Source organism: Nelusetta ayraudi, unplaced genomic scaffold (genome assembly GCF_046127955.1).
Source record: "Nelusetta ayraudi isolate G7.1 ecotype Tasmania unplaced genomic scaffold, CSIRO-AGI_Nayr_v1 ptg000166l, whole genome shotgun sequence".
Classification (NCBI taxonomy): Eukaryota; Metazoa; Chordata; class Actinopteri; order Tetraodontiformes; family Monacanthidae; genus Nelusetta; species Nelusetta ayraudi.
In genome coordinates, this window is record NW_027466216.1 from 40,262 (window position 1) to 68,162 (window position 27,901).

The window sequence follows — 27,901 nt, forward strand, 5'->3', positions numbered from 1 at the left end:
AAGAGTATTTTGTGGCGTAGCACCCTTTTTCTCCACGTACACAGTTTTTAGAGTGCAAGGAAGTAAACGCCGGCTCTGGCAGCCGGGACGCCGTTGTTTCTGCTACACTTTCAACGTTTGGTCTGGGAACCTTTTCAAACACTGTTGTTTTTGATTCCTTTTGTTTCTTTAACGATGTGAAACTGTTTTTCTTTTCCTCACCCCCCCCCCCCCCCCCCCCACTCATCAGGTTCCCCCCTCGCAGTGAGCACAAAGTACACAGTGATTATTCCTACAACACTTGAGAGGTTGTGATTTAGTGTAAACACACGAAAAAATAAAAAGAAAAATCTCCCTCATGATATTTACACGATGAGATGCTTCTCTCACGTTGTGACCCTCTGGGTGTATTTGAAGCTACATCTTGCCAAAGGTTCCCAGCGGCCGGCGCCGCTAGTCCTTGAAGACGGGCGTGAGCGACGTTCCCTTGTAGAAAATGTTGCGGGCGTTGTCAGGACTGTTGGCTCTCTCCGGAATCAGAATGATATTATTGCCCTTTTTCCGCAGCGTCGACTCGCGGCTGGAGGCCACTGACGGCGTTTCTGAGGCCGACTCCCCTCCGCCGCCGCCGCCGCCGCCTGACCCGGAGGCACCGCCGTCGCCCGGGGTCACCCTGATGGTGGAGAGACCCTGCGGCTGGAGTCTGGGCTCCGAGTGGCCGCTGCCCTGGGTGTGCACGGTGACGATGGGCGGCGTGCTGAAGGTGGCGCTGGTGGTCACCACGTGGTTGGCCCGCTTCCTGTCGATGGAACCTTCGCGCAGGGAGTCCGAGCTCTCCGAGTCTCGGTTCAGGTCGTTGAGCTCAAACGACTGCCGTAAAGTCCCTCCTGCTCCTCCTCCTGGACCTCCTGGACCTCCTGGACCTCCTGGACCTCCAGGGACCCCGGTCCCGTGATCCAGCGAGCGCCACCTCCAGGAGCCGCTCCCGTCGGTGGAGGGCGCCTGGATGACGGGCGCCTGGATGACGGGCTTGGTGCTGTCGGGGTGGGCCTCCACTCGGACGATGGCTCCGGTGCTGCCCGAGATGCTGCCCGCGGCGCTGCCCAGTGAGCCGGGCCCGGCGGCGGTGCCGCCGCAGAGGTCGTGGTCGGCTCTGGGCCGGTAGCGGGCCGAGCCCTGGCAGGCGATGCTGCTCTCGTCCAGGCTCTTGGAGTGGGTCTGCAGCAGCCCCTGCTGCTTGGACATGGCCAGAACCTGCATGAGCCTGGGCTGGCCGCCCGGCCCGTTCCCGCAGCCCGTCTTCTCTGCCGCCCTCTGCCAGTTGGCGTGGGCGCTGCTGCTGCTCAGCATCCCCTCGCCGCCGTCCCCGCCTCCCATCCTCGGGGTCCCGCCTCCCATCCTCGGGGTCCCGCCGCCGCTGCTGCCGCCATTGCCATTGCCGTTGTAATTCTCGTGAGCCTCCTCGGGGATGTGGACCAGCTGCGAGGAGCCGGGCCGGGACTGCAGGGCGATCCGGGCCCCGCCCGTGATGCCGCTGCAGTTGCTGGGCAGGGTGGTGCTGGCGCCAGTGGGCAGCTTGGACATGTAAGCGGCGGCGGCGGCGGCGGCGTCAAAGCCCCCGTTCAGGCCGGCGGGTGGCGGCGGCTCGGAGGCGGAGCGCAGCTCCATGCTGCCGTGGTGGTGCGGGTGCAGCGGCGACTGGCCCGACGACGAGTCCACGGAGGAGGAGAAGGAGTCGGGCACCTGCAGGGAGCACTTGTGCCCGCTGTTCTTGCTCTTCCACTGGGACAGCAGCTGCTTGGACCTGCTGGAGTCCATGGAGGCGTGGTGCAGGGTGGCGGCGTGGCGCCGCGCCGCCTCCTCGTACGCCGCCATGGCCTGCGGTGTGTGCACCCGGGGGAGGGTGTGGCTGAAGGTGGCGATGCCGTCCCGGTTGTAGGGGCTGCAGGGGGAGAAGATCTCCACGCCCGAGTGCTTGAGGGCGTCGTCGGGCCTCAGCTGCTGCTGCTGCTGCTGCAGGGCGCGGTGCAGCAGGCCCTCGGAGTGCGAGGTGGGCAGCACGGCGGCGTCGACGGCGCCCAGGCCGGCCTTCATCTGCAGGTGGTGCAGGACCGCCTCCTGGCTGATGTGCGGCAGGGGGCAGGGCGGGCGGTGCACCACCGGGGGAGGGGCGGCACACGCCTCCTCGCTGGGCTGGAAGTTCCCTACGGCATAGAGTCCCTGAAGGCAACACACACACACACACACACACACACACACACACACACACACACACACACACACACACACACACACACAGGAAGTGAGTTCAACGCCAGCTCATCCATCCTGTTCCAACTCAAAATGCTTCTCCAAGCTGCTGCTGGTGTGTGTGTGTGTGTGTGTGTGTGTGTGTGTGTGTGTGTGTGGGTAGGGGGGGTTCCTACCAGGTAGATGGCGATGGCGCTGCCCAGCAGGAAGCCCAGGTAGACGTCGACAGCGTGGTTCTTGTACTGGATGATGCGCGTCAGGCCGCAGATGATGGCGCAGATGACGAAGGAGAAGACCAGCAGCGGCTTCAGCAGCTTGGACGAGTCGGTCAGGGTGCTGTTGAAGTACATCTGCAGACGGGGAGACAAGATTTCTGCTGCTGCTGCTGCTGCTGCTGCTGCTCGTGTTGTAGTCCTGGAGATTGGTCTTGGTCTCCAGGTCACTTTTTACTGGGTCTCGGTCTCGGTATTTTTGATCAAGAATGGTCAAGACTCAGCCAATGCTGCGATAGCAATGGAAAATAATCCAGCTGCTGCCATGTATAGGCTCTGTTTGTGACACCCGTGCTGAAAACAGATGTTGCTCCCTGAACTTGAACTTAAAGAAGACACTGGTCATTTTTTTCTGTCTTGCTGTTGTTTTGTCTGAAGTCTCACTTTCGTCTCGGCTGCAACACCAGCTGCTGCTTCAGCCCACACACGTCCACGACACGCAGAGCAACATCCAGCGTGAAGCAGTGCATTATTGCTTTTTTTTTTTTGTTTGTTTGTTTTTGCATTCGTGCACAAAGAGGCTTCATTAGCATCTGCTACATATTTAGCCCGCTGGTGGGAGGACGAAGAGCCGCGTTACTCACCGAGACGTAGACGGCGGCGAAGGAAGCGAGGGTGGCGTGCTGGGACGGGAAGGACTTCCTGCAAGAGACCAGAGCACAGGAACCATCTCAGTGTGCACGAGTGAGTCAGCGGAGGACAAGAGGGCAACGGCAAGTCAACACACACCGCATGTGTGCGTGCGTGTGTGGTGGTGCTAATTAGCCTGCAGTGAAAACAGTGAAAATTGTCTCCGTGACCCGAGTGTCTGATGGTGCCGCCTGGACAAACTGTTGATCCGTAATTCATGCACTGACCCACATACCTTGCGCTCACTGTTCAGGGCTTGGAACACGCAGCCTGACTGGATGCGTCTGTTCCTCTTTGCTCGGCTTTGATCCCCAAAGATAATTTAATCATCTGACAGCGGCGCTACGAGTGCTAAGCGATGTCTTTCTTTTTAAGTGCCACTCAGCAAACGGCCAGAGGAACGTGGACGTGCAGCAGCAGCAGCAGCAGCAGCAGCAGCAGCAGCTGGTGCTCGCCAACATGAACCTGTGGCCCAGTTCTTCCTGCAGAGCTGCAACCGAATGACCTACTTCTGACGGCTCCTCCGACCGTTTGAGCATCTTTTTCCTCCTGACGCTGCAAGTACGTGATTGGCTGCGAGCGAGCGAGCGCTCGGTGCAGCGATGCAGTTGTCCATACAGCATGTTTGCGTGTTTGTATGCGTGCGTGCCAGTGTGTGTAGGTGCTCGTGTCGGACAGAGCCCGGGCTCGGACTCTCGCCTTCAAAGCGAGCATCCCGTCCCCCGCATCTGCGGAGTCATAAAAAAAACATATTCACGCAGGAAGTGTGCAGCGCTCCTGAACGCGTTGACCCACTTTAGACACTGAAGAGAGTGGCGTGAGCGCTGCAGCTGTAGGGTGCACCTCCTACTAAACATACATCCGAATGAGCCCGCGCCGGGTTGATACAGAACGAGGCCGGCGTCTGAAACACTGGGCTCCCATGCAACCTTCACCTTTACTGTGGATGCTGTTTTTCCCTGCCGGATCCGAGGCGCTCCAGGCTGTGGTGGTGATTTTGAAGATGCTGCTAATCAACAGCCTTTCTCTGAGGCTGGATGTCAAGGACAACGAGGGGGCAAAACTCTAAATAAGTTTGGGGACGGCTTCAAGTTTTGAAATACAAGTTTAAAAAAAAAAAAAAAAAAGAAGGAGAAGAAGGGGGGGAAAAAAAGAAGAGAAATGCATTTATTACTTCCAGCCTACACGACTGCATTTCCCATCAGACCGCCAGGGGCTTTCCCATGATGCACCGAGCACTCCTCTCCCTCTGCATCTATGTTTAATTCATGCATGTTACTAATTTGGCTTCCCTTCCCTCCTGAGAGCCGCTCGTCTCACAGGCACCGCCGAGTCTCGCTCGCTGCTCTTTGGGCACTCGGCGGTTGCACTGGACTGTTGAGAGCCAGCAGGTCCTGCAGCGGGGGTGGGGGGGTGGGGGTTCTCTCCGCAGTTTGATGTGAAAAGAGCCACAAAGAAGAGAAGAAGCTGAAGAAGGGCAGAACTTCTGGTGTGTTCCTTTCGTTTCTTCATCTCTTTCATCTAATTACAGCTGAATACCCAGATGACTGATAAAAAGAAAGAAATCAAGGTTATTATAGTTCACCAAAGGACTTCTTCAAACCTGAGAGGAGCTGGCAACAGCAGCCTCTCTCTGTCTTACGTCCAGGCTCGGAGCCTTGACCTTCTCTAAAGTGTGAGCAAGGCCTTTTTTATTTTTTTTGTGCAACAGAGAGAGACCTTTTTTCAGGCCACTGGATGCAACTTCCGGAGACTGGGGAGCGTCCTGCTGAATAATCAGAGTGACACAGCACAGAGGGAGCGGCGCAGCGTCTTCGCCAGGAGGGAAGGGAGGTTATATTTAGAGCCCAGAGACTGCGGTCCAATCTACATGTGCTTCTAATGCAAGCTCCGCCCCCCCCCCTCCCCCCATCTCTGTTTGTTCACTGCATCCTTCCTCTCACCTGCCCTGGTTGATGGCTGCAGGGTCGGCCCCCGAGCAGATGTCCTCCATGATGTAGGGGTTGCGCTCGCAGCTGACGTTCAGCGTGGTGTAGTTGGGCTTGCACACGGTGAGGAAGTAGGGGGCGGGGTAGCCCGTCATCAGCTGGAGGACGTCGGTGATGAGGGCCGTGGCGCACAGGCCGAACGCATGGACGCCTGTGGACGGAGGAGGAGGGGGAGGAGGAGGAGGAGGAGGAGGAGGAGGACAGAAGGCAGGGTGTGCTTAGAGGTCGCACGGCGGGACAAATATAAAAGGAAACCAGAAGCAGCAGCGGGACGAACCGATGAAGCGGATGGCTCTACGGATGAAGGAGTTGAAGTTGCAGCCGGCCGCGTTGATGTTGGCCTCGGCTCCGGCGCCACGGTTCTTCTGGGACAGGCAGCAGAACAGGATGGCCTCTCCCACCATGATCTGCAGCGGGCAAACACAAGCTCTGAAACTCTCTCTCTCTCTCTCTCTCTCTCTCTCTCTCTCTCTCTCTCTCTCTCCCCCCCCCTCTCTCTATCTCCCCCCCCCCTCTCTCCCTCCCTCTCTCCCCCTCTCTTTCTCTCTCTCTCTCTCCCCCCCTCCCTCTCCCCCCCACCTCACTCTCTCTCTCTCTCTCTCTCCCTCCTCTCTCTCTCTCTTCCCCCCCCCCCCCCTGGGTTTACTCACGGTGATGGCGGGCCCGGCGAAGGCCAGGCTGAGCAGCATCAGCAGCGGGATGACCTCGTGGTTGGGGTCGACGTACGGCAGGCTCAGGCTCCGGTCGTGGCAGTTGAAGCCGGACTTGACCGGCTTGAAGATGTCCGTCCACTCCAGGAAGTAGAGGCTGACCACCGAGGAGACCAGGATGGGCAGCTGTTGACGGGCAGAGAGAGGGGTGGGGGGTGGGGGGAGGAGGGGGGGGTGGGGAGTTGTGTGTGTGGGGGGGAGAGGTGGTGAAGAGCTCATAAAACCACAGCGTAAAGAGATTCCCAATGAATAAATAAACAGATTAACTGCCAGCTGAAGCTGCACACTGCCCCCATAAACTTCTGCATGAGTGGCCGAGCTAATTGGACTTTCTAATGGCAGCGAAGGCTCGGAAAACAGTTTCCACCAAGCTGCCGGGTCAGCGCCGAGCTGCCGAGGACGATGGAAGACTGAAGGCCTGCGGAGCCGAGAGAGGAACCCGGTCCGTCCCCGTCTCCCCAGCCTGACAGCTGCCAGTGGTCCAGAAGCTGCTCGACATCGGACTTTCTGACTCAAGAGAGAGCAGAAGAGCCCTGCATCATTCCCCCTGACTGACCTGCAGCTTTGGAAGTCACTGCAGTCACTTCTTCTCCAGTCCTACTGAGATGCTCCTGAGGTTGGAGCAATGTTTGATGCTCTCAGCCGCTCAGGAGCTGCGAATAACTGCGAGAGCCAGTGGGAGCGAGCCAAGACGTTGGGGAAAAACCCCAGAAACCCTGGCAGAGCAAAGCGGCGACGCCACCCATCGATTCCCCATCACGAGTCTGTGCCAGCTGTGTTTGGGCGAAGGAGGCGGAGTCACAGCCTGGACAAGTGGCCAAGTCATGGCAGGGCCAACACACACACACACACACACACACACACACACACACACACACACACACACACACACACACACACACACACACACTCCTGCCACAGTAGTGCAGGAGGCCTCGGTGGAAGCCAGAAGGTCCCTCACAGGACTCAGTCAGGTTCACGTGGGCCCCAACGTGCCCCCCCAGCCATATGTTGATGCCACCGTATGAACCTCTCGGCTCTCTGCTCGCCGGCGCCGCACTTGGGCGTGAATGTAGGTCAGCGGCGTCTCAGGCAGTGCGGAGGCAGCGGCTCCAGGAGGAATACAGTAACTCCTCGGACTTCAAAGTGGATCTCTGCCGGGTATTTTAAGTCACATCCTGTTATATTCAGGCCGGCGGCGGCTAATCGCGTTCGCCACGCCTCGCCGTCCCCGCGCACATTGCTCGCCACCGCTCCGTTTAGTGGGCGGGCGCTGTGACAGGAGGTGCGGCGGCCGCCATCTGATCGGGAGGAAGACGCCGAGCGCCGCCGCCGAGCGCCGCCACGCGCTTTGCCACGTTGCGAGTTCATGCTGAGGTTGGCAGATGTTGTGACTGACAGGAATACAAAGAGGTGGAGGTGCAGCAGCAGCAGCGTTTCTTCTGGATGTGCATTTCCTTTTTTGCAGGACGCCTTCTTCCTCTGTGGCTGCAGCAGCCAAATGCAAATGTTGTTTTTTTTTTCAATCCATTGTGTTGAATTCTGAAACAAAGAAATTCCATATGCCCACATCCCAGTCGCTATTGAGCTAATGCTAATGTTAGCGGATGTCACAAGTCACATGTTGGAATGTTGTTTTTTTTTTCTTCTTCCACACCATGTCAGATGATGAAAGGAAGCTTTCAACCCACACAGCTGCAGGAGCACAGCTGGTGAGAACGCAGACAGTCGATCGGTGACATAATCGCTTCCTGAAGCCGCCTCCCATTCTCCAGGAGCACGTTTCGACCTCGCAGAGGGCCGGGGAGCAGCGGAGGTAGCGGTGACAAACAACTCCTGCTAAATTGCCTCATTAAGTGCAGCGTAGCAGAAGCTAAAGTTAGCAGGGAGGAGCGACGGAGGAGCGACGGAGGAGCGACGGAGCGGTGAGGCAGCAGCGAGCTCCATCTCTGCTGCGCTCCTCCGGGAGACTCCAGCGAGACTCAGTGCCGATGCTCCGCTGGCCTACATCTGCTAACACCCTCCGCCTCGCTCCCTTTGTCTCGCCCTCATTCCCGTCGTCTTTGACTCGCTCCCTGCACACTCTAACTGTGTCGCATATTTTACAGTTTGTCTCTCGCGGTGCCTCTCCCCCCCCGTTTGTCAGACAGACTTTGGAGTCGGCTGCTGCTGCTGCTGCTGCTGCTGCTGCTGCTGGAGGGTTTATTTTGGAAACTTTTGTCTCGGTGCTGTGAGTGATAACGTTTGGTAGAAAGTCTCAAAAATCAATGCTGGGAAAAGCTTGAGCAAAACCAAATCAGATGATCCTTCATACACTCACACATAAAACAAATATTACTGCACATTTAAACTTATCCCACTGTAATGAGTGACAGCCACTGGCATGCACCTGCAGAGCCTGGACGCCTGGCCACTGGAAGGCTTTGCAGGAGCCCTGAGATCCACTCTGCTCTCTGCATTTCTGAGCATTCAACAGCCTCACGCCAGCCGCCGCTCGCAGAAAGCCGCTTTTCCCTCGCAGGGAATTAGTGCAACGCTAATCACCGCACTCATCATCCTCTTCGTCTTCCATTACTCGGCGTGCTTCCACACTCTGCGTGCAGGCAACTCGCGCCAGAGCGCCCGAGTCCGACCCCAAAACGCATCTTTCCGAGTTCTGAGCTCCACGTCCCGCCTGCCCGGGTCCGGCTCGGAGCAAACTTTGCTGCCGCGCTGCCAGCAGAGCCGTTGATGGGAGGAGGCGGCTTGCAAACACACAAAGCGGCGGGACGGAGCGCAGCGGATTAGCAGTCCATCACCTTAACCGTCCTGGCACCCTGCTGTAACTGCTGCGCTCTCACTCGTTCAGGTAGCACAAAGGAATCCATCCCACCGAACAATTAAAAGGCCTCTAATGCCGAGCCGACGTCGGTTCTTTTTCAGGAGCAATTTGGTAAAATTGAAATCCAATTTTTATCTGCTTCAACGACCAGAGGGACTGACTGCAGCCTCAGGAGGAGGGGGTTTGGGGGGTGTTTGGTGTTGGGGGTGGGGCTCCGTAAACAGGCCGTCCAGGATGTTGGGGGGGTGGGGGGCTGCGCTTCACAATGGGACTCGCCTCAACTTTGCATCCCCGGGGAGAAGCGCCGCGACCCCGCCGCAATTATACACGTGATCTAATCTTCTGTCGTGCCTCACTTTTGTAGATAACAGTTGTTGGGAGCCTCCTCACGCTTTCATTTGTTCCAGCTGGGAGGAAAAGCAGCCCGAGGCTCGGCGGCGGAGCCTCGCTGCACTCCGGCGCTCCGAAGAAGGAGAAGTGGAGCAGCCGCAGCGCCGAGATCGTATCTGCTGCCGCTGCTGCTCCTCAATGTCTGACACGTCGGAGACTCCAATTAAAAGAAAAGAAAGAAAATGATTTAAGATTAAAGCGTTCCTGATTGGGGACTATTTTTTCCAGATGGTGGATTTAACACTTTGCAAATAAAAGTCGACTGATTGATGCTGAAGGACAACAAATAGAAGTTTCACTGAAAGCTAATGTTCCTGCTTAGTGCTCCCCGTCTCCAGGATTTGAATGAATTACTTTGAGTCCAGCTCTTCTCTGTGCGCGATCACATCATGAATTCCAGATTTCTGCGCCTGCCCCCCCACCCCCCTCCTCGGCAGGCCACCACCGGCAGTTGCGTGCTCGCTCACGCCGACAGCCTGCGAAGGAGCTGCCCGGCCGCGTTTGGCACCTCCGCCCGTCTCCACCGCCCGTCTGCACTTAAAGTAAAGACGCTGGATTAGAGCGAGTGGAACTGAAACACAAAGTGAAATACGGTGGTGGGAGTTGAGGGGAGGGGAGGGCGAGGGGAGAGGGGGGGTGTGGGGGGGTGGGGTGGGGTGTGACTTCAGAGCTGCTCTCGCACGGAGACGGTCGTCGCCCCGAGACCCTTCAGACTGGAAATCTGTCGAGTGATGAATTCATTTCGTGATTATTATTTTAATCTGCAGCCTGAACACAAATCAGAGATGAGAGAAACGGCGAGCCCGAGGCAGCAAGCGGAATGTGTCACAGAGAGAGGCGCCACGGAGAAAACGCTCGCCGGCCACGGAAAGTTGGAAGACGGTCGGAGGAAACTTCTGGATGTTCGCAGGGCTGGAAGCGTCAGCGCCCATCCTGGGAGCAACTCTGCACCGAGTCCCGCGACGCCAAGACAAAAGGCCCAGCCGGAGATTCGGTCCCGACTGATGCCAGCGGGCAGACGGCCAGTAGACTCATTTCCTGATGTTGCATCAGGTGACGTTAACAAGCTGGGGCCGTCCTCTCTTTTTTTTCTGCGTTTTTTTTTGAAACGATGATTCCTGGTCGCAGCGAGAGACCGAAAACCGTCTATAAATATGAATGTCTCCTTGACTGGCGTTTACACTCGTAAAGACTTTGACATCGTTATGGTCAGCGCTCTCAAGCTGCCTCGCAACACGTCGGGCCCTGCGGGTCAGAGCGGAACGAGGCAGGAAAAAAAGAAAAAAAAAGAAAAGACAGATTCAAGATGTTGCACAGAGGGCTTTTCATCCGTCCCACTGAGGGACTCTGGAAAAAAGACCTAAAAACACAGGTGCGTGTTTTACGTTGAAACCTGCCGTCGTCCAGGTCGTGTGTAAGACTGAATCAGTCCTGACTCTGAAGTTCTTCTCTATAAAGAATTCATCGCACAGATGAAGAGCACGGGCTCGTTCTCCTCCAGGGAGGAGGGAAACATAGTGATTGACATGCACAGAGGCCTCCCCCACCGCGCGCACGCACACACACACACACACACACACACACACACACACACACACACACACACACACACACACACACACACACACACACACACACACGCACACACACCCTAAGGACTGTAGTAGTAGCCGAGGATGACAGGAGAGCAGGCCACCACCTCGCAGCCTGTGACACACAGGCAAAGAGGAGGCTGAGCCTGAGTGGGGATAATTGCGTGGTGCATCGGCATCATATAGCTCAATGAGCAGAATTAACTTTTTAGCATTGACCTAGTTTGGAGAAAGGGCTCGCTGCGCTTTGTTTAGAAGAGGGAAAATGCATCGACTGCAGCTCGATCGGTGCAGGCAGCGGCCGCGGCGTCCGCTCAAAGAGCCCCTTGTGATCTCGGCGGCGGCCGCTTTAGACGGAGAGGATAAAGATCCTCCCCCCGCCCCCCCCCAAAAAAAATAAAATAAAAAATGTGAGTTTAATCAACAGGAAAGGACGCAGCCATTCCCCGGCGCCGTCCGTCGCGCAGCATTAGCAGCAACTTTGTGTGATGGCTGTTTATGCCACGCCAGTTTGATTGAAGAGCCACGGGCCAGCGGTGAAGTAGAGCGTGCATAAAGTGCACGGCGGCGGCGGCGGCGGCGGTGAGGGGATGAGAGGGAAACAAGTGACAGTCAGCAGAGGTAGAGAAGCAATCTGGACTCCAAGATTCACAATCCAGGGGTCGGCCGCTGTGACTCTTATCTCTCGCTGTTTTTCACTTTGTCGTTGCTAACATTCTCCATAACACACCCACTTCAACTTCTCCTCCTCCTCCTCCTCCTCCTCCTCTTCCTCCTCCTCCTCACCCCAGCCAAGCAGCCAGTCTCACCACGTCTGCACCGCGGTCTTGTCACCGCTTTCCTGGTTCCTCACCCCAAACCCCTTGACACACACACACACACACACACACACACACACACACACACACACACACACACACACACACACACAGAAGGATGCTGAATGCACGACCATCACAACATTGCTCATCAGTTGTTGCTGCAGCCATTTTAAAAACCCAGCGAAACGACGTCTAAGTGTGTGTTCCAGGCTTTGATTGTAAGCTGGAAGGAAGGAGGAGTGGTGCACACATCAGTGTGTGCGTGCGTGCGTGCGTGCGTGCGTGTGTGCTTGCTCCCTTCACTGACTAACAGATGGGGCCAAACGTTAACACACTGACACCTCGGTAGCAGCTTCTCTGACGGAGCATAAACACATCTGAGGTGGGGCGAAGACAAAAAGACAAAAAAAAAAAAAAAACACAAAAGAAAGAAAGAAAAAAAGAGGAGAGCTCTTCATTTCAATTTGACAGTGAATGTCAGCAAGAACAGGTGGCTAGAACTGAGCAGGTCCAACAGCTAATAGAGAAGCTAGAAGAGCAGCATATTAATCCCCCACTAGGTACCATCCACTTTGACCTACATATGGGGAATAATTGGCTGAAGTCAGAAGGAAGCCCCTGGCAGGTGGATCCCCGCACTGGATCACATCTGCCGGGGCTCCACGAGAGGCGTTCACATGAATAATTCTCAAGGAAACGATGAATAAAGAAAGACAACCCCCTACCTCCACGAAGTAGAAACATGGCAGCAGGCTGACACTGTCCTTGGTCAGGGCTCCCTTCTCCCTGGCAGACATGGTCGGGCCTCGGATCATCCCAATCGGATCCGGTGCGCGTCGACGGGAAGAATGGCTGAGCTCTCCGCGGCGTCCTGTCGGGATCAGGAGCGCTCCATGCCGCGGCGACAAGCAGGATGCTCGGCCGGTGTAGCAGCAGCAGCAGCAGCAGCAGCAGCGGCGGCAGGAGCAGCAGCAGCAGCAGCAGCGGCAGCCTCCACCGCGGCCCCTCCAGCCCTCCTCTCCTCGCGCCTCGGCTCGGCTCGGTTCCGCGCCTCCCTCGGAGATGTCTCTCGGTAGCGAAGGGAGCCACACCGTCGGATGGAGCGGGAGCCCTGGAGGAGGAGGAGGAGGAGGAGGAGGAGGCGGTGGAGGCTGAGTGAGGAGGGGCGCAGGCGCAGTGTGGCCACGCAGGCGGATGACAGCGACGCGCGGCTCTCAAGCGAGCGGCGACAATGTGGAGCTCATTATTATTCCTCTTCCTGTCAGGGAGCCGCTCTTCGACGGAGGGGAGCGCGTCGAGTTCATCAGAGGAGTGAAAGATAAATAAATAATTACATAAAAGAGAGAGAGAGAGAAGGAGGGAGAGGGAGAGGAGAGAGAGAGGTTTGAAAAAAGGACGTTGGCGCGCTCGTCAATAAGCAGACGTTGTTGTTGCTTTACCAGCGGGCTTTATTCTCGCTTCTGAGTGCCTCAATAATTCCCAAAACAACTCCCACAAACCCGTGCGCGCACACCTTTCCCAGGGACACGCACTCCCTCTTCATGGGAGCTTAACACGGACATCAATAAGCAAACGTCACATCTGGTCACGTGGTTAACTAGCCTACTTTAATTCCGTACAAACCAACGTCATTATTTCCCCGCAAATACTGCTGTCCAGGTGGGGGCGCTCTGACAAATCCATTGACGTGAACCTTATTTATTTATTTATTCATCTTTTTAAATCAGAGCTTCGATAAAGTTTCAAAATATCAATAAGAGAAAGCAGCTTATATCTGTATTATATTCAGACAATTATGCAGTTCTATCCAATATTCTTAACCTTTTATCCATTGAAATAAAAATCAGTCAGTGGATGAAACGATCCACTGGCCTTTCAGGTGCAGCACGTGCTTGACAGGTGAACACAGTGGAGGCTTTCAGCGGTGCTGGAACCCTGACACTGTGCCACCAGGAGGAGCTCCCCTGAATCTGAGAAACACCCTCGCTGCTGGATTTCCTTTGGAATCCCATTACAGCGCTGGTAAATGGACACCACAGTGTGTGTGTGTGTGTGTGTGTGTGTGTGTGTGTGTGTGTGTGTGTGTGTGTGTGTGAATAAGACTCCTGTTACCGCAGCTGGAGGTGACACAGATAGTGGCGACGCTGCATTCAAAGTCACTGTGGCCTCCACCAGAAGCGAGTGAAGAGACGGACACATTTTCCGCTGCAAAGTTAAACCAGAGCGTGAGAAACGGGGTCGCTGTGTAATTTTTGCTTTTCAGGTCAGCAGCAACAAGCAACGCGAGACAAAGACGACGGCAGAGCCGTACTAATTTCCAAACCCAGATTTTTAAAAATATAGACTTGAGTGATTCACAACGCTGCCAGGATGGAGGATGGAGGATTTTGCAGCAAACTGAATTCCGGTCGCTGCATTAAAACAGACACCAGTGTCCTAGATGAGACTGTTTTAAAGCCCCCATGACTTCCATTGATCAAGTGAGAGACAAAGACTCTATTCATTCTCACATCATGTGATGTGTGAGAGTCTCGCTCACAAAAAAAAAAAAGAGTTTTGTATATAAAAATGTCATCTAATGATGATAACAAATTCAGATTGGCGTCACTCTGGCTAAAAACAAACAGTCCCTGCCGTCAACATTTTTGCAGCGAGCACTCAGTGTTGCTCTCGCGACCCTCTGCACTCTTTCTTCCCCGACACCACATGAAGGCATCAGTCAACTCAGCCACAGCGGACCGGCACGAGGTGCGCATGCGTGCCGGCAGCGCAACCCTTCTCATGCGCCACCGTCCAGGATCTTCTGCGTCTCGAAAACAAAAATAAAAGCCAAAAGGCGACGCAGGGCGGCGCGAACACGTCGCTCGCTGGAGACGCGGTGACGGTGCGGGAGTCCAGCAGCTGTGGCGGCGGTCGGCTGGAAAGCAGCACGTTTCGGTCGCCGGTTCTTGCCATAAAGCTGCGAGACTTGGGAGGAGGCGACGGAAACTCCGGGAGCTGTCCAAGGTAGGAGGCTCCAGGCTCTGCCCGCGGCGCCCTGCAGCTGCAGCGGGACGTCTGCGGGCTGGAGGTAACCGCACGTGTGTCACGCGCACGCTGTCCAGCAGTAGGTTGGGGGGGGGGGGGGGGGGGCATGCGTGCTGAACCCCGGTCAGTGCAAAGTGCAGTCTGAGAATTCTGCAGCAGACGGGGTCAGTTCTCCACTTTGCAGTGTGGACGCTGCTGTGTTTTTTTTTTTTTTCCTTCTGTGTCAGATTGCAAAAGTACAAGACAGAAGCAGCCACGCACATCAGAGGCCGGGAGTCGCGGAAATGTGGGGAAAACCAGAAGAAGCTAACTAAATGTATCGATTCGTCTCGAGATAAGATGATCCATCTATTTCAATAGCAGCTTCTTCCTGAACCCAGGGTCGGGTGTGTGTGTGTGTGTGTGTGTGTGTGTGTGTGTGTGTGTGTGTGTGTCTGCTGTAGCCTCTCCCAGCTGCCACAGGGCCAGGTTAGAACAGGATTACAATCTAGTATTTCTCCTGATAGAAACGCAGCCATCGGGGCTAAAAGTGGGACATCTGTCTCGTCCTTCCTTCATTTGCAGCAGATTATTTTTAAACTGTCCTCAAAATGTCAGCGGCAACCTTCTACTGCAGAGCGTCACAGAAGACACAAACTCCGTGGAGTGATTTCCACAACTGAGAAAGCAGTTTAGCAAGTCAAAGTTCTAGCAAGTACTTGCACGCACTGCACGTGCATTCCTCATTTCCACTGGCAGGCTCTGGATTTCCAGCAAATTCTCGCTTGTCCCACCCTCACACGCTGTATTTTTTTTCTCACGTGCCTCTAACTTCTCTCTGCAGTGTGTGTGGGTGAATAAATTACGTCAACATGCCGCTCAAGACACGCAGCAGGAAGGAGAGGCGGAAACTGTACAGCTCGCTGGCTGGAGAGGTAAGAAACTGCACATTTTTATTCGACTAAACCGGAAATGCAAATACTTTGATCGAGTTTTACGACGTAGTATCGTCTTAACTTGGATAACGATGCTCTGTCGCCATCCAGTGGCCAAACTATTGAACTACACATGCCTGCCTCACTTGTCATCTTTTTCTGCCTCCTATCAAATTGAGAGGACACGGCTGCAAGTTTGGCTGTGAGTCAGCAAAAGCTGCAAAGAAGTTAAACACACAATACACACGTATATCTCGTGTCTGGATCTTATGTGTTCAAACATTTTTCAAGAGTTGATTTTCTCTAACCAAAAATTCAACATGCAGTTGCGAGTGGATGTTTCCATATTGACCACTAGAGGGCGCGTGCTGCTCACAGAAAATAGGAGCAGATTGAGTCTTTTACTCAAACAAACGCTGTCGACCGAAATTAAAAGCAGAACCGACCGTTTCTGCGACAATCACAGCCACAATGCCTTGGGTTACTGTCCAGTCCAGATGTACCACAGGCTCCGTCAACTGAAGTTGTAATTGCAAACAGTTGCCACTCCGTTCAAAATGTATTGAGAGTTGCAGCGTCTTCTCGTGACCTGCCGGGAGAAGATGACAGCACTGCATGAATGGATACATGAATTCCACCGGCAGTTTACGAGCAACAACGGGAAACAAACAGGAAGTAGTTCTCACTTGGGTCATTGAAGGAAAGACCAACTTTTTTTTTAAACACGCGCACTGCCATCTAGTGTTCATCTGGGTGCAGTACAGGGTGGAACATCTCCACATTGTGCAAACGTGTAAACACTCAGACAGTGCGTTTCATCGACAAATACCCAAGCTAGTCATTGTTTGTGATGTGGCCCCTTCTCTCATATTGTGTATATACATGTTAAACCAGGCGTGGGCAAATTCTGGCCCAGGGACCAAATGTGGACCGTTTTTAATGCTTTCAATCCGGCCTGCAGAACTTGAAGAAATGATATTAGTCGTAAGTAAGTCATGAAATAGCCTTTTCAGTGTTTAAAGAGTCACTTCAATAAAGAGCTAAACACCGTGGGGCTTCAGAGACACTGATTTTGCAATATGTTTTCTACATATCCCATAATGTATTGTTTCCTCCTATGAGGTGGCTCATAACACTCCATCCATCTGCTGCTGCTCCGGCTCCCCCTGGGTTAAACCTTTGCAAATGCACACTGCAAAAGAACCATGCAGTGAACTGTGCATTTAGCACACAGAACACACAAGGCAATGATGCAGAAGATGCAGACATTTCTCAGTGAGCGTCAGAGCGCCCCCTTCTGTCCAGTGGAGCCTCAGTCGTCTGTGAAGCTGGTGAGATGATGAGTGGATGATGTGTGCAGCGCGGCCCTCATGGTGATGTACGCGGTGGTTTCCCCGTGATTCCCCGCCGCTGCACCTGCATATTCATCATGCTGCCTCTGCGCTGCCCCGCTGGCAGGCAGATGGCAGCAACATACAGTGAGTGAGTGCATCTATCTCTGGGGAGGGGGGGGGGGGGTTGATTGACTGTGGTTGATGCAGGCTAAAGTGATGAATCTGCTCTGACGCAGCAGCTTCACTCCTCACTCCCTCCCTCAGACCACCCGAGTGGTTAACTGGATTTTTTTTTTGATCTACTTGTGACCCTCATTCAATAATAAACGGGTGTCAACATGTGTGACGGGACAGAGCAGCTGTTACTCTCTCTCTCTCTCTCTCTCTCTCTCACACACACACACACACACACACACACACACACACACACACACACACACACAATGCTTCTTCAAGTGACAAGCCACAGATTGAACTGCGGACAAAGGGTTTCTGTTCTTTGCTAAGAGGGTTAGGAGTCAATGAGTCTGGATCAGGATGCTGGTGCTTTGCTGGTGCTTTGATGGTGCTTTGATGGTGCTGCTGATGGTGCATCCAGGTGCATCCAGGAGGACGAGCGTGTGAGACAGACAGTTCAGATCAGATCAAGTCATCATTTCATTTCAGGGCACTCACGAAGCTCCACTATTATTTCCCTACTACTGCTCCCCTTGTGGACTTTTCGAGGAACTGCAACCAAAGAATAACGGCGAGAACAAGAGGCTTGCGCTTAGCCGCACTCCTCCCTGGGGGCCTTCAGTTTCAACAGTGACGACTTGTCTTCTTTTGCCGCCTCGCAGGAAAACACCGAGTACTCGCTTCAGCTTTTAAAAGTCTGAATTATGAATTTTCCTCTGGAAAAACCGAGTTTGTCACCTGAGACGCAGCTTCCATTTAAGACTCTCAGAGTCAGACGTGCGGAGGTGGAGGAGCCCCCCCCACGCCCCCCCTCCTCTTCCTCCTGCTTGAACGCCACAAAATATCTTCATTGAGGAACGGAGGGGCCCTGTAGGGGCAGCGGCGGCGTCCTCAGCGGCGGCCACTCGTGAGAACGACGCAGCATGAAATTCTTATGAGGTGCGACGTGCCGGATCAGCTCAGGCTGCTTGAAGATGCCATTTTCAAGTTGTTTGGGGATGTTTTTGTATTTTTCACGTCAGCCTCGTGCCCCCCCCCTCCCCATCCGGAAGCATCATCCACTGTGTCTGGGAGTCGTGGCCGTGTTGCTGCTCCTTGTGCCTGTTCTAGCAGCAGACTGAGCTTGATGTGCGTATCAAAGTGATGTGTCTGCCTCTTTAGCTGATGCACTTAAAAAAAAAAAAAAAAAAGTATTTTATTTTTTTCCCCCTTCACGCTCGGCTCTCTGATCTATTGACTGTATCTAGGTCGCAGCGCCGCCTGTGGCATCACGGTGCAATAAAACACAATGTAAGCATTTTCTCGTGTTCCACACGTCTCACATTGCAGAGCCAGTCAGTTGGGGGGGGGGTGTTGATCACTGATGAATCTGACGGGAACAAAGCACAGAGCACAGTCTGTCCCGTCTACAACTGGAGTCTTGTGATCCACTGGGGAAAATAAACAGTAATCTCAGTTAATATCTTTACCACATGACGGAAAAGTGGAATCTTATCTTGGATCTCCCGCCGTGCCATCCTGGAGATGCAGAGTTGAGATGTGACTGGTGGGAATGGGTGGGGTGGGGGGGTAGGGGAGGTGGGGGTGGTGGAGGAGGAGGACGTCCTGAAGTGAGTCCGAGACGGGTCGCCTGGGTCGCTCGATGATCTTGTGCGTCTTGACAGGAAGTCGGTGGTGCAGAGGGCGGGCGGGGGGGCTGGCGGAGGCCCCGGGGCAGCCGGGGATCCGGTCGACGGGAACGACTGGCAGAGCAGGAGCCTCGTTTGCCACGCAGATGGTGGAAACTCTGACGACTTGCGCCGCGGCATCATTTCCAGCCTGGTTTGCAGTCGTGGTAACGAACACATGCATGTAATTGCTTTGCCGCCACGGGACGTTGTTAACCTCGCGGCTGAGAGCCCCGGTCAGCGGTGCGACTCCGGGAAGAACCATCCATCTGCAGACGAGACTTTAATGATGTGCAGTCGCCTGACCTCCCTCCTCCTCCTTCACTGCGCATGCATCGTTTTCGGTGCAGCAGTATTCATCATGCCCCCCCCCCCCCCACTCCAAATTCAAATGACACTGTGGACACGAGATTAAACATTTGATCTGCTGGCTAACCAGCCAATTAGAAAATCCGCGGCCACATAACAGCGTTGGCAGCCGGTCAATAGGGGCCAGCGTGCTGCTCATCATGATTCACAAAGCTTAATTAAGAATCCGCAAAGGCTGATCAATACCTCTAATGGCCGTCTGACACGGCTGTTGTTGAAAGCGGAGCATAATTGGCCCATCAGAATGCAGGCCGTCCACCCGTTCCCAACCAAAGCATCGGCCCTACAGGAGACAGGACGTCTCCCAGGTTCAGGTCTGCTCACTGCTTCAACTTCAAGCTTCAGTCACTTTTGACTTGGCAGAATCTTGGGGGGGAAAAGAAAAGGATTTGAGCTGTTTTCCCGGTCACCAGTGGCGCTTGTTAAACTGTCTCCTCTGGTCAGATTTCCGGTGCGATCAGCTCGCCGCCGAGCCAAAGGGAAGCTGACATGTTGTTGCGATACATGTTGAGAACACGGCTCTGTGTTCGGGCCCTTTAGAAGTTACTCACGGACAAACGTCCCCGGCTCTCTCGCCAGTCGCCGTTGCTCACCCGTGTCCGAAAATCTCCGTGATGCGTTGTGGCACCAGCGCTGTTAGCTGCCTCCTGCATGCCCCGCGTGAGTCTGCTCTCATGCAGCAAAAACACAATGAGGATGAACGGTTAGGAAAGTTGTAAGACTTGTGCAGAAGAGCGGCAGTGCGACTGGAGGTTCTTATTGTCTCAATGTGCACAAAGCTGCACGGAAGCGGTGGTAAACACAAAGGTGCCATGTTTTTTGCGTCTATTAGCTCGAGAAACAGGCGCGTAAACACAGTTGGCTGAGCTAAGACGAGCGGCTGGCGGGTCCAGAGTCAATAACGGGTTGTCATGTAACCTGTGAAAGTGTTTGCAGACTGGAGAAAAAGCAAAAAACATCATTTAGTTTCTGTGCATCAAAACCTGTTTTTGTTCTTCTCTCTCCGCCTGGTTTTGCTTCTCGGCAGAGAAGAAGAGCGTTTTCGTCTGATCCACAGGTGTGTGTGTGTGTGCGTGTGTGTGTGTGTGTGTGTGTGCGTGCCCCGTCAACTGCTAGCAGCGCCGCACTGTGCAGCGAGACGCTGGTATTCAGCGGAGAGCAGAGCTCATTAGTCGCCACCCCCGGGGGAGAAGACGCAGGACGGCGCTCAGCTCGGCAGAAGACAGAAAGGAAGACAAACCTGTAACGCTGCGTCTTTAACCTCTTCCCTGCCTCTCACATCTGCTGCGTGCACCGCTCCCTCCCACCCCCCACGGTGGTTACATGTATTGTCATGCACCACTCGCTGGGTCACCTGACGTGGAAAGTGCAGTTGAAGAAGCCACCAGGTGATCGCTGGGATGGTTAAAAATGCTGCGGCAGAAGACCAGATTGGGTTTGAGTGTTGAGGTGCATCCATTGGGCCACAGTGCATCCATCCATCCATCCATCCATCCATCCATCATCCATCCATCATCCATCCATCCATCCATCCATCCATCCATCCATCCATTTTCAATACCTGCTTCTTCCTGAGCTCAGGGTCTTGGGGCTCTGCTGGAGCCTCTCCCAGCTGTCATTGGGTGAAGTTAGGGGACAAGTGGCCACTTTATTAGGGCCAAATAGAAAGACCAACAACCATTTGCACACACACACACACACACACACACACACACACCTACGGACAATTTAGAGTCTCCAATTCACCTCATATGCATGTTTTTGGATTGCTGGAACCCAGAGAACCCGGGGACGCCCCAGTGCATATTCACAACATATCAGAGGAGATGGATTTGGACTGACTGGGTCCCATGTGCACATAGAAATATAAAAATTTGAGACGCCTTTGGTTGCGATTTAGCGCAAATAAAAGTTGACTGATTGATTGAACAAGATTTTTTTTTTTTCATTTAAAGTGAAATCTCAAAAACAAACTCCCAAAAATAAAACAAGCAACAAGTGGCGAGCAGTGAATGAAAACGTCACGCTGACACAGACGACTCGTCCCCGCAGCTGTAAATGAGCTGTTAAACGCTGCTGATTGCTCTGCAGGTGCACAAGTGCGTCCCGTCTAATTGGCGCCTCATCAGCGGCAGAGACGACGACCACTCCCGATTGGCCGCGTGGCTGGGCGGCGGCAGTGTGTGTGTGGTGGTGGTGGGGGGGGCTACCTGCTTTGCGATTGGCCGAATCGGAGGCGTCCTTCTGCGTGATTGACTGCTCGTCCGTGCGTGCGAGAGCACGAGAGCGTGCACGTGTTAATGTGCGAGGGAAGGAAAAGAAAAGACAGTGGACGAGCCGGATTAGCACAGATTACTGTTAGTGTGCCGTCCTCACAAGTCCAGTCATAGTGGAATTTTTCCCATCTACATGTCTTGTCTCACTGCCGCTGTAACCACCACTTTTCATTGGACATGCAATATTCATTGTTTCACATGCTAAAACATGTGCTCCATGCATTTTTAATGACAATTTGCAGTCACAAAAGGCTGCAAAATTCCTTCCTCGGATACAAATTGCCCTTTTCATTATTTTGATTAATATTGTCACGGTAATTATGAATAAACCGCTGCAACTCGTTTGAGGCAGAATGTGTGAAAACACACATTTTTGAGGGTTTTTCTTGAAATAAATCATTATTTTTTTTAACCCACATCTAAAATAAGAGATCGAGAAAGAAGCGCTCAATAGATGCTCCTCATTATCGGCCCCTGTTTACACCAGGGATCGACCCTGCACGCACGCTGTAATTAACCCCTCCCTGATGATGTAATCAGCCGGAAGAAAAAGGGAGTGAAGTCCTAATATTGTGCGTTGCAGGGCGTGATGCCAGCGGCGTGTGGACTTGACCTAGTTAGCATTAAGAGGGGAGAGAGAGAGAGAGAGAGAGAGAGAGGGAGCGAGCGAGCGAGGGGGACGCAGTGACACGGTGACGGCAGCCATTCGTCAGGGGCCGCCGCCACAGCGCCGCCACCTCGGTCGGCGCTCACTGCGCCCTGCGTGTCATCATCAGCCGCGCCGCCGTCCCTCCCACATCCACTGTGGCTCATTTCCTCCTCCTTTTCCTTCAGGATTTTTTTTTTTCAGGGGAAGGGACGGAGTTGGGAGATGACAAAAGAAAGGGGGCTGTAAACAGAGGGCTAAATATGCCGTTATTTCTCCCCCCCCCGGAGGTCCAGAGAGGCTACATCAGTGTGGCATTGAGGAGAAAAGACATTGTGATGGATGTGAATGGCAGAATAGGAGACCTTGAAATGTCCGTTCATTATTTCCATCCAAACGTCTGTGTGACTATTTTATTCAGTTTGTCCTGTTGACACACACACACACACACACACACACACACACATACACACACACACACACGGTGGCAGCTCCTCCTCCTCTCCATTTATATTTCTTTTTTACCCCCTCATACGTGTTAAGAAAGGGGGGGGGGTGCAGCCTCCTCCTCCTCCTCCTTCTCACACACCCACTGTGTCTCTCTCCTCCCCACTCTCTCTCTCTCTCTCTCTCTCTCTCTCTCTCTCGCTCTCTCTTTCTGCTGCTGCTCTGTCACACGCACACACACTCCGTCACACTCTCACGGCGGTCGGTTGCAGCAGCAGCAGCAGGCGGAGAGAGATAGCGAGAGAGAGAGAGAGAGAGAGAGAGAGAGAGAGAGAGGGAGAGAGAGACAGAGAGGGAGAGAGAGACAGAGAGACGAGAGCCTCCGCTGCCGCCGCCGCCACAGAGCGACTCCTTGCGTGCAGCCGAGGCATCATGAGGCGATCAGCTGGAGTCGGTACCGCCGGCGAGGAGGAGCAGGGGTCTGGTTAGAGGAGGGAGGGAGGGAAGGAGGGGTGGTGGTGGTGGTGGGGAGGAGGAGGAGGGTCGAGGGGGGGCAGCGAGAAAAAGAGAGAGAGAGAGAGGGAGAGAGAGAGGGAGAGAGAGAGGAAACAGCCTGGTTCTAATTAAATGCCTTCCGCTCTCCGTCTGCATCATGCTGTACTTCCAGCTGGTGATCATGGCCGGCACCGTCATGCTGGCCTACTACTTTGAGTACACGGACACCTTCAGCGTGCACGTGCAGGGCTTCTTCTGCTACGACACCGCCTACACCAAGCCCTACCTGGGACCGGAGGAGAGCAGCGCCGTGCCGCCCGTGCTGCTCTACGCCGTGGTGGCGGGGCTGCCCACACTGCTGGTGAGTTCCCATCCTCGTCCTCACACAAAAAAAAGAAGACTTCCTCCCCGCAGGCGTCTGCAGGCAGCGCGGGGATGATCTCCGCTCGTCAGTCTCTTGATATTCTGCAGCAAAAGAAAAGAATGCGGATATTTAACTCATTCGGCAACACTCAACAAATCAAACATCCTTAAAATATTCTGCAAATGTTTGCTGCGAGCCTGCGGATGAACTCTTCTTTTGCTTCTTCAACTTCTTCAAAAAGTCCTGTGCTTAAACCCTGGTTATCTGCCAATCGACCCTGTGTGATGTCATAAAGGGTGCATGCCAGGTTTGCGGAACAGAAAACATCCAGCCAGGTGTTTGTGTTTTCATTAAACGTGTGAAAGTTCAGGAAGCTAAAAAAAAAGATGACATCATTAATATGATTTTTGCAGGAGGCTGTGAACAGAGGGTTAAATGTTCTGTTTTCTGGAGATCAACAGATCTTGCTTTCATTTATTTACTCATTTGTTTTAATTTACCATGCAAGGCTGCTCCTGTTTCCGTAAATAGGCAGAATGTGGGACCTTGAAAAAATCTGGCTGGGTTGTGCTTCTTTTATCTGTGAGTCACCGACTCTCGCCGCACTGTTTCTCCCTTTTTGCAATATTGTGCTGATAAGCGGCGGCTGAGTCTGTGAGATAAACCTGAACTGGCTTTTACAGAAAGCAACAGAACCTGGCAATGAAAAAAAAAAAAAAAAAAAGAAAAAAAAAAAAAGGTCCAGCTGCTCAGCGTGTTCACAGCGTCGGCGTATTGCAAAGGAGCCACACAGTGGGAGCGGTGATGCGACTCTGCTGACATGAATGACGCCTGGCCCTCATTCAGCAGCACTGCCATTAGCTGCGTCCATTACAGCAGCCGCGCAATCAGCACATGAATTGCAGCCAGCAGGGGTTCGGCGGAGCTCCAGTGGAGCGGCGTGCTGGCTTTTACACAGCACACACACACACACACACACACACACACACACACACACACACAGAATCTCTGAGCAGCAGTTTTACATTTAGCCAGATTTAACGGCGCGACTTTGCAGCCGCTGCCCGGGAGGGTTTCCCTCTTTGATGGCAGTCTTGACTGAACATGTGACTCCCCCTTCTTGATGTAATTAGTTGTGCCGCTGTCATCCAGACTGGCAGAGTGTGCCAGTGCATGCGGAGGACCAGTGCAGAGGGACGGACGGACGGACGGACAGACACTGTGGGGGATTGAAAAAAGAAGTTGAGGGCCCTGAAACACTGCATTTCTTTTTTTTTTATCTTAACCACTCTCACACTGATTTTCCTGCATTAGTCAGCCTTTTACACACACACCCACACAGCACACACACACACACCCACACACACACTCATTCATTCGCAGGTGACAGGGTGACATTCAAGTGCCAGCTGCTGGTTCTGACTCGTCTGCAATCTCACAAACATTCACACGAGCCGAGAGGTGTGGGGCAGAAACAGACCCGGGCTGTGACCATTATTTACCAAGCTGTCATGGGAGTGCTGCTATCGATGGAGAAGGCCAGGCGTTGGAAAAAAAAAAAAAGATTGACTGATTTGCTATGGTGACAGGAAAATCCACAAAATTGACTTTTAAACTGACAAAATAATTTGATCTGACTGCCGGCGAGCCAACTGCAGCCTCGTCTGCATCAAGATCGCACTGCGCCGCTGCTTTGACTTGTGCAAGTACCCACAATTGTATCGGGGTTGTCTGGCTGGATCCAGCTCAGGTGCGCCCCCTTGTGGGTACGAGGGCGCTAGCGCTCGGTTAGCCCCCTGACTCTTTGCTGGATGAAGACGTTCCACAGAGGTTGCAGTGTACCTTCTCCGACTGGATTCTTAAGCGCTTGTTTATGCGAGTGAGTCGTGCGAGAACGCGGCTCCCCCCCACCCCAACCCCCCCATCCCCCCGAACGACGGCTAGCCTGAGGACTGAACAAGCAAACTTTTAATAAAACAGTCGGCTCAGAGCGCGGCTGGCAGTGAGAGAGCGTCGGGCTTCAGCTGCTCTGCAATATGGGCTGTTGTAGAAAGTGTCGCTTTCCACGGTTGGGGGCGAACGCAGGGGATGCAGAGGAGCCACGATTTATAATATGTACTTATAGTTGACCTGCAGCGGTTTATCCTGAGCGCCGGCCAAACCAAACGTGTCATGTTGTGTCTGGTGCGCTGCGTGTTGCGACGCTTGGCCGCTATTTCACACCGCGTGGGGATTATTTAAAGGTCCTGCGTTACGCAAGAGTCACTCTGCTGAGGGTTTGCAGCAGCAATACATGGCGGGAAAAAAAGAGCAGTCAGACCTGAAAATCTATGAAAAATGTGTCGGTGTTAGCAGGAAGCTGTAAAGCCGGCTCTAAACAGAGGGCTAAATAGAGGATGGATGATGCGGGTGGGGGGTGGGGGGGGGCTGTGTTTATCATGCAGGGCTGCTCTGCTGGAGTCTGGGAGTCATTTTAGTGTGTGTGTGTGTGTGTGGGGGGGGGGTTTGCCAGGCTCGACTGCTCCTGCCTGTTGCGTTTGATGGCCATGGTGCAGGTTTGCTCTGCTGGTGCGAGGGTGTGGGGGGGGGGGGGGGGGTTGAGGCTGAGAGAGGACAGCTGAGTGCAGCTGCAGCACTGAGGACTATGAAACTGTTAGAGCAGCAAACAGGGAGGAGATGCTGGGGGTGCGGGGGTGGGGCAGGGGCGCCATCTGTTGTCTGGATGAATTATTGGGGAAGCGGCCGACTTCCCTCCTGAAAGGGGCCCTGAGAGAACGTCGGACCTCCTCTTCATCGCTCAGTGCGGGAGCATTGCAGTTGGGAGGCAGGGTGCGGGGGTGGGGGGTGGGGGGGGGTGCTCTGCCGAGGTAGCAAAGCGGCTTGCGGCCTGAGCAGGGGGGGTAAGCAGGTGAAAGCTGCTTAAAGGAGTTCAGCCCGTGCGAGGTCGGAACGGCCGCGGCCGTCAGTCGGCTTCAGGTCGGCTGATCGCTGAAGATGAGCTTCTTCTGTCCCCACACAGGTGCTCACCTGCTCACCTGCTCACCTGCCCTATTAGCTTCACAATGCTTCACAATGCTGTTCCCCACTTGAAAAAAAAGCACTGTATTTTCCACAGACACCCGTCTCACTGGATTAGCTTTTAATTTAATTAGAGAAGCCGAGCTCATCCAGTGAAAAGAAATTTTTATCAAGTTGATTGGATTTCTTTTCTCTCTCTACACCACCGGCAGCCCAACCCTGCCTTCTTTTAATGGAGAGTAAATCAATCCGTCCTCCACTGACATATTATTGTCTGAGCAGAGATCCAAGAGGAGGAGAGCCGCCTCGCTGATGCTGCACTGCTGCCCTTACTATTGTCTTCTAGAAATTACTATGCAGCTTTATTAATCACACTGCTGAAATTAATCTTGAGCAACAAAGCCGAGCAAACATAGCTTTCACACACACAAAACTATTGAGGGGGCGGGGCCCTGTGTTTGTGCTCCGATACTGTTGTTGAAGCGGAGCAGAAAGATTGTTGCTCTGAGTCAGATTCCAATCAGCAGGCAGCAAAGATACATATATATCTGTATCTAGATATATATAGATACAGATGTAATTGCAACTGATTAAAAAATATAGAAGTGCAGCCTTTAGCCTTCAGTTCGACAAGTCCAACTCCTCTCCGGCGACACATTAAAGGATAATCTCCATCTCAGTCATTCTCCACGACCTCCATCAGGCCGGAGGTCTTGACTTGAGCTAAACAGCCCGATGACTTCAAATTTAAGCGCCTTTATTAATGCACCGTCTGCGCAGATATTCCGATCAACGCTGGATTATGGCTTCCTCTGCAGGGGCTCTCCAATATTGCTCTGCGTACGTGTGTGTGTGTGTGTGTGCAGCAATAAAGGGTGGAGTGTGTGTGTGTGTGTGTGTGTGTGTGTGTGTGTGTAGAGGGCAGTTTGAGGTCTCTACGGTTGTAATGGGCCAGGACAGGCTGATCCTCCTGGTCTGTCGCGCTCCAGTGAACCTGCCTGGATCAGCCGGACTTATCGCTCGTCTCATCGCCTTCAGCCGAGCACAAATTATTTGCTTCCGTACAAACATTATGACTGGCAGCAACACGTCGGGAGGACGCCTGCTGCTCCTGCTGTGTTTACCCATTTGCTTCTCGCAGCGCAGCACAATTCAAAAAGACCTGACGTCTCAACGATCCCTCTTGGCCGCCTTCTTTCTTTCTTTCTTTCTTTCTTTCTTTCTTTCTTTCTTTCTTTCCAATTTGCCTTTTCCGCCTGGCCGCCTGGCTGCTGCTCGGTTTGTCCTTCTCCTCCCCGCAGACGGTGCCATGCATCTTTGTGAAGTGCCGAGGCCAGACGCTTTCAATCGTGCCCCCGCGTGGCTAAAATTGCAACGCTCCGCTCGGAGCCGCCCCCCCCCCACCTCCTCCCCCCCACAGTCTGCTTGTGTCGCTGCATTTTTTAAGAGGCCTCTCGAAAAGCTCGGCCGTCAGGTGGTGGCGTCTCCTCCCTTCGACGGCCGGGTCCACTTGAAACGGAGACAAATCGAAGTGCCGAGATTTTACTGTGAAAGCCTCCGGAGGGCGACGTCGTCTTGGCTGCTGTGTGTTTTTTCTGTCGGGGCCTGATGGAGACGGACGACGCAGAGGCGACGGCGGCGGGGTAGCGGTGGTGTGTTTAGGGACCAATGGAGGAGCACATTGTCACTGCGAGCTACAGACGGTGGGAAAGTG

At 53.8% G+C, this 27,901-nt stretch overlaps 3 protein-coding genes across 6 annotated transcripts in view; 1 reads left to right on the plus strand and 2 right to left on the minus strand.

Annotated features, from left to right (window-relative positions):
- Positions 1-390: 390 nt before the first annotated feature.
- plppr4b (phospholipid phosphatase related 4b) lies at positions 391-20,233 on the minus strand. Of its 2 annotated transcripts, XM_076014117.1 has the most exons (8): positions 19,128-20,233; positions 12,179-12,564; positions 5,770-5,955; positions 5,397-5,526; positions 5,075-5,270; positions 3,086-3,143; positions 2,406-2,579; positions 391-2,199 (listed from the first exon to the last, which is right to left on the minus strand). In XM_076014117.1, exons 1-8 carry the CDS (start codon positions 19,168-19,170, stop codon positions 433-435), a joined length of 2,940 nt encoding a protein of 979 aa, XP_075870232.1. In that variant the 5' UTR covers positions 19,171-20,233; the 3' UTR covers positions 391-432. The 2 variants fall into 2 exon arrangements, with proteins under 2 accessions (XP_075870232.1, XP_075870233.1); XM_076014118.1 differs by lacking the exon at positions 19,128-20,233 and having other exon boundaries at positions 12,179-12,764.
- LOC142880307 (phospholipid phosphatase-related protein type 5-like) overlaps positions 15,290-27,901 on the plus strand; it is a 31,448-nt gene continuing 18,836 nt past the window's right edge. Inside the window, exons 1-2 of one of the 3 annotated variants that reach the window (XM_076014123.1) lie at positions 15,290-15,394; positions 22,978-23,166. In XM_076014123.1, coding sequence (XP_075870238.1) covers positions 15,332-15,394; positions 22,978-23,166 — 252 coding nt within the window. In that variant the 5' untranslated portion in view covers positions 15,290-15,331. Of the gene's footprint in view, positions 15,395-22,548; positions 22,795-22,877; positions 23,167-27,901 lie in introns of those variants that run through there. The other 2 variants (XR_012925419.1, XM_076014124.1) reach the window with 2 other exon arrangements.
- The window catches only part of snx7 (sorting nexin 7), a 42,329-nt gene continuing 37,543 nt past the window's right edge, over positions 23,116-27,901 (minus strand). The window contains exon 9 of the mRNA XM_076014122.1: positions 23,116-23,270. Within this exon, the coding sequence (XP_075870237.1) occupies positions 23,187-23,270 (84 nt within the window). The 3' untranslated portion in view covers positions 23,116-23,186. The remainder of the gene's footprint in view (positions 23,271-27,901) is intronic.

Excerpts from the sequence above, each read along its gene's own strand:
- plppr4b (XM_076014117.1), bottom strand. The coding sequence starts at position 19,170 with ATGCTCCGCTTTCAACAACAGCCGTGTCAGACGGCCATTAGAG. Across the intron at positions 5,527-5,769 it reads TCGCCGGGCCCGCCATCACC|ATCATGGTGGGAGAGGCCAT; the intron begins GTGAGTAAACCC and ends TGCCCGCTGCAG. Across the intron at positions 3,144-5,074 it reads GCAGCCATCAACCAGGGCAG|GAAGTCCTTCCCGTCCCAGC; the intron begins GTGAGAGGAAGG and ends GGTCTCTTGCAG.